General features: G+C 36.3%; 1 protein-coding gene across 1 annotated transcript; it reads left to right on the forward strand.

Annotated features, from left to right (window-relative positions):
• The first annotated feature begins 300 nt into the window (after window positions 1-300).
• On the forward strand, window positions 301-957 carry LOC133799928 (uncharacterized). The gene is made up of 2 exons (XM_062237916.1): window positions 301-645; window positions 694-957. The coding sequence occupies exons 1-2, from the start codon at window positions 301-303 to the stop codon at window positions 955-957; spliced, it is 609 nt and encodes a 202-aa protein (XP_062093900.1).
• Window positions 958-5,815: the final 4,858 nt, after the last annotated feature.

Consider the following 5,815-nt stretch of genomic DNA (forward strand, 5'->3'; position numbering starts at 1 on the left):
ATTTGGCTCTGTGTAGTATCAAGTCTCACTCCCTAAAAATGAATTACATTTGTGTATTTCTTGTTGTATTAGCAAGCTTTTGTAATGTGTTAGGTTCTGTTATAACAAACTTCCAACAATTCTGTTTCAGTGTATTTGTTCTTAGAGCTTCCTTAAGCTTGTATGGTAGTATATAAATACTTATTAAAAAAACTTTAAGGATCAGTTGTTGCTTGAGCTTATTTTTCTCAGTTTTATTAGTTCATTTTATCACTTTATTAACTGGTATCACGAGTTCAGGTTCTTTTTTTTTTCTCATCAATGACGTCTTCTTCCACTGAAGATCCTCACGCATCAGCCTCCACTTCTACTGTTGCTTCGACTTCTCAAGCTGCTGCGGTTATTCCGGCGAACCTTGCACCCCTCAATCTTCGTCTCAATCGCACCAGTTACTCTTTCTGGCGTTCTCAGATGCTTCCATCCCTTCGTGCACATCAGCTTGAAGGTTTTCTTACTGGAGATCGTCCTCCACCTGCTGCCACCATCACTGATCCTCCTCTTGCTTGCCGCTCGATTCTGAATCCTGCCTTTCAAGAATGGATGCGATTGGACCAATTTCTCATAAGTTGGCTATTCAATTCGATTTCAGAGGAAATGATGGGTCACGTTGTGCGATGTGTCTCTTCAGCTGAGATCTAGCGTGTTCTTCACCAGATCTTCTCCACCAAGTCTAAGGCTCGGGTTCTACAGCTTCGTACAACTCTTCAGTCCACAAGAAAAGGTTCAACCCATGTTGATGAGTACATTCTCAAAATGCATTGTCTCGGTGATTCCTTAATAGCTGATGGTCAACAAATATCAGAAGATGAGCTCATTCTCTACATACTGGGAGGCCTCGACTCTGAATATGAAGCCGTGATCATCAACCTTACCTCTTGTGACTCCATCACGTTGTCTGAAGTTCAGTTTCTTCTTTAGAATCAAGAAATGCGTTTAGAGCAACTTCACTCCGTTTCTGGCATTGATCTACACAATTCGTCAGCTAACTTCGCCTCCACCACTAAGAAGCAGCCCTCTAGCAACAATTCCTTTGTTCCTCCAACCAATCGCGGTCGTGGTTCGAGTCATCGAGGTCATGTACATCGAAATGCCACCTCCCGTCCAATCTGCCAAGTGTGTGGCCGACTAGGTCATACGGCACTCAAATGCTATCATCGGTTTGATCTCAGCTATCAAGGTGAAGAGAACTCCAGTGCCTACAATCCCACTGCTGCTACTCCAACCTCAAGCACTCATGCTCTCTAGGTTTCCTCTTCAAGTTTTCAGCATAATAATGATTTTCTTACTTGTTCTAATTCAGTACTTGATAATACTCATTAATGTAATAAATCCATTGTTTTTACTGCCCCATGTACTTCGTCCTCTCACATTGCTGCCTTATGGCATAATAGACTTGGACATCCCTCTACCATTGTATTGAATAAAGTTCTGACTAATGAAAATACTTCTTGTTCTAAGTCAAAATTTTCATTTTGTGATGCCTGTCAATATGGTAAAAACCATCAAATGCATTTTGCTCCTACCTCTGTTAAAACTACTCAACACTTTCAAATGGTTCACTCTGATTTGTAGGGACCTTCCCCTCATTTATCTCCTGAAGGATTAGATTCTATATCCTTTTTGTTGATGATTTTACTCGTTTTAGTTGGATTTTTCCTTTAAGGGCCAAGTCTGAAGCTTACTGTGTTTTTAGTGTGTTCAAAACATTAGTTGAAAAATAATTTGAATTACCATTAAAAGGTTTGCAAACTGATTGGGTTGTGAGTATAGAAAACTTTTACCATTGCTTCAAAAATTGGTTACCAATTTTTTTTAAAGTACGATATAGTTTTTGATATATGGTTAAATTCATTATTGTTTATATTGTCAACTTGAGTGAGACAGCTGCAATGTAAATTGTAATGCTCGAGTGTTGGGTAGAATAGTTACTATGTATGAATAATCATTTAACTTTATTACATTTAAAAAAAAAACTAAATGACTTTTCAGTCGGTTCAAACTTGTGTTATTGTGCCTCATGTGACGAGTGTAATGTAAAAATATATGTATATATATATAGCTACATTACTTCTAACTTAAATGAATCTTGCATAGATTGAACTGGGCACTAAATAAAAGTACAATAACATTTAATATTTGTATGAAATATACATTTTGGCTCATGATCAACTTTGTATGAAAAAGTATATGTGGCAAAAAAAAACGATGAAAATGGTTGATTAATGGGAAGTCAGCTGGGCCTATAAGCCAAAAGTAAAGAAAAAAAATTAATTATGGGCCTGGTTTCCTTTACGGCTGGGCCCAGAATTAGGCGGCCCGCGGCGTTTAACCAGATTCCGCCGCAATGAGGTCACGGCCTGACGAAACGCCCGTGACGGCGGAGCTGTCTTAGTGGCTTGTTGAAGAATTTGCGCCTGCGAGTTCATTATGGCAGTCATTCTGGCAGCACACAACATCGTAAGGAGTGGTAATAGTAAGAGAAATGCTATTGCGATGGCAAAGAAGATAGACCTGTTTTGATTGAACCTCCTCATTGATATTATAGAATTATGGTAGACCTTATATATATGTATAAGATTCCATTGCAAAGCTTTGGTTAGACTTAATTGACAAAGTGTGTATATATTTAAGAAAGAGAAATGATAGGAAATTGTCCAAAATAAAATCATCAAGAAGTTAATGTCTTCATTTTTTAAATTGTAGATAAATGATCATTTTACATTGTTGATTACCTAAATTACAATTTTTTATAATTTATTTATTTATTTAGGACTGTATGAATTTAATATAGTGGTATATGTATATTAATTTTGTTTAATTAGTTTTTATTTTAAAGTTATATTGATTTTTTAAGTTTTTTATAGGTTGTTGGTATATTATTTTCCAATTGGTGTATATGTCTTTTGTGGTATGGTATATATATATATTTTGTGATATTTAATTTCTATTTTATTATACATAGTAGTAGTATATAATTTTGTATCATGGTCTATACATTTTAATGGTAGTATATAATTTTGTTAGCATAGTATATACATTTTTGAGTAATAATTTTGTAAGTTTTGATGGTATATTATTTTTCAACTCAGTATATATATTTTGTAGTATGGTATATCATTCAACAACCCATAAAAAACGAAAAAAAAAATCAAAATAACTTTAAAATAAAAACTAATTAAACAAAACTAATATACATATACCATAATATTAAAATATTTAGAATAAAATAGTAATTTGTTAAAGGGTATATTTGGTAATATGTGATATTAAATAGATGATTAGGCTATTTTACTACAAAATTAAAAACATGGACATTTACTTACTTTCACACAACATTAATAATCATTTTGCACCATGCCCCTTTAAGAAATTACAGTAAATGAATCAAAATAGGAGTATTTCAAGCCCAATGTCCCTGTTTTCAAAATGGTAGAAAAATGAACCTAAATTACCCCTATTGTATCACTTTCAGCTCACTTGTCGATACCACCATCTGAAAAAAACTGCTCATAAAAAATAAAAAATAATGAGAAGGAGAAGAAGAAGCTCATTGTATCATTATGTGGTCGCCAGCGATTGGATTTTAACCTATTTTCCTCCATTTTTTCGGCAAAAAAGAAGGTTTGGTTAACTTTTACTTGTTTCATATCACCATCTCCATCTTTATAGCATTTTTCATTTTCTTTTTACTTTTTTGATACATGTTGATTGCCTTTTTCGCTGTCAACTAAATCTGAGAGTATAAAAAAAATAATATAAAAGAACACAAGGGTTTTACGTAGTTCAGGCTATAAAAAAGCCCTAGTCAACAACTCACTAGTATTTAATGAGCTTGAAGCTTGTTTTATCAAGCTTCAATGGTGGTTCTCAGGCATCGTATATATTGCATTGAGTTATAGAGTTTTGTCTCTCTAAATATCTGAACTGTTTACAAGGAGACACCCCAGCCCTATTTATAGAGGTTAGGGTCATTAATATTAATCATCTACCATTAATACAAATTCCCCCATCCTGGGGCATTAATATCAAATTAATACAAAAAATGTTGCACTAAATAAAGACTATGGGCTAGGCAGATTGCACGGGACCCATTGCAGAAAGTCGCGTACCAACTTTATAGGGAACATATCTCTGATTGTCAGGGTGCGACACATGTTTTTTCGTGTCATGCGGTGTTGTGGGAATGTCGATTGTCGAGGGTATGAACTCAACACCACTAATTGAAATTCACTAAAAGTTGTCAGATGATCCTTTGGTGGCCCATACCCGTAGTGACTTACACCTAGCATCTACCCCAGGTCCAAGGACCAGAATCTTGGACCTAAGAGATGGGTGAATGAAGAGAGCCTCTTGGGACGTGGCCTCACCTGGAGATGTCCTCACCTCGAGGACATGCCTTGTGGCGTGGCCTCACTTTGAGACATCCACGACTTGGCCGGATTGGATTTCCTAGAAGAGTTCACACTCCGAGAACTTCATGACTTGTCGCTAATTACTCCTAATTGCACGTGTCGGGTGGCGAAAACACAGACACCATTTGCCCCCCAAGTCTTCACTCGTTCTCGGACAGTGGAGACTTAACTCCGAGAACTTCATGACTTGTTGCTAATTACTCCTAATTGTCACGTGTCGGGTGGCGAAAACACGGACAACATTTGCCCCCCAAGTCTTCACTCGTCCTTAGACGGTGGAGACATAGACTGAGGAGTAATTCAAAAAGGTCTTCGGGGTGAGACGTATGGGCTTCCCTTGACGTCACTCTAGAAAGTCACGCCACGTGTTGACTCTCTATTGTTGGGCCCATCAATCCGTGCAATTAATGAGGGGTCAACTACACGGCCCAAAACGTCCAATCCATACCCAAAGTGTCCTCTCGCCCTATGCCCAAGGCATCCTTTTCCAAAGCTAATGATCACGATCCATGCCTTGTAGATTCTAACCGTTGGATTGTTCTCAAGTACCTATGTCATAGATATTCTAACGGTCAGGGTGAGATTGCTTCCACCCTAGGTTCTAGGGGTGTTTGTGGTGCGAGCGGTGCAATTTTTCTCTAATTTTTTAGACTGCACCGCATATGCGGTTTGATCAATTTTCCAAACCGCAACTTGCACCGCATAGACCTTAAACCGCACAGCAAAAATGCGGTGTGGTGCGGTGTGGTGTGGGTGGTTTATACCTATCGCCAAATAATTTAACAATTAAACATTACAATTAATAAATATTCATAATAAATCTCATAATCATAAAGAGTTTAACATAATCATTAAATGTACAACAAACTAATAAACTTTTAGCAAAACAATAAAAATATAACAAACTAATAACAAATAAAAAATGTAATATAAAAGTAAACATTTTAGTTAATTAGGAATATCTTTAGATTGAAATAGAATGTGTTAACATCCTATAAAACATTATATATATATATATATTTCTAGATATTGTGTATATTTTACTATAAAAATATTTATGCATTAATTTTAAATGCGGTAAAAAAGAAAAAAAATATAAAAAGTTAATATATATAATGATGCAATGCGGTGTGGTTTGAACCGCATTGTATCGCGCGATTTGGCAAAAATACAAACCGCAACTGCACCGTGACGAATTCTAAACTGTAAATTGTTGTACGGTGTGGTGCGGTGTGGGCGGTTTTATGAACACCCCTGCAAGGTTCCGTGAGTATAAAAACTTGAGAACCGCCTCTCAGTATGCCCTTCAACCATTCGAAACTCAAAACCTCTAAAATTCTCTCTTTTCCTAAGCTTCCCAGTCC

The sequence above is a fragment of the Humulus lupulus genome, chromosome 9 (genome assembly GCF_963169125.1).
Source record: "Humulus lupulus chromosome 9, drHumLupu1.1, whole genome shotgun sequence".
NCBI classification, from domain to species: Eukaryota; Viridiplantae; Streptophyta; class Magnoliopsida; order Rosales; family Cannabaceae; genus Humulus; species Humulus lupulus.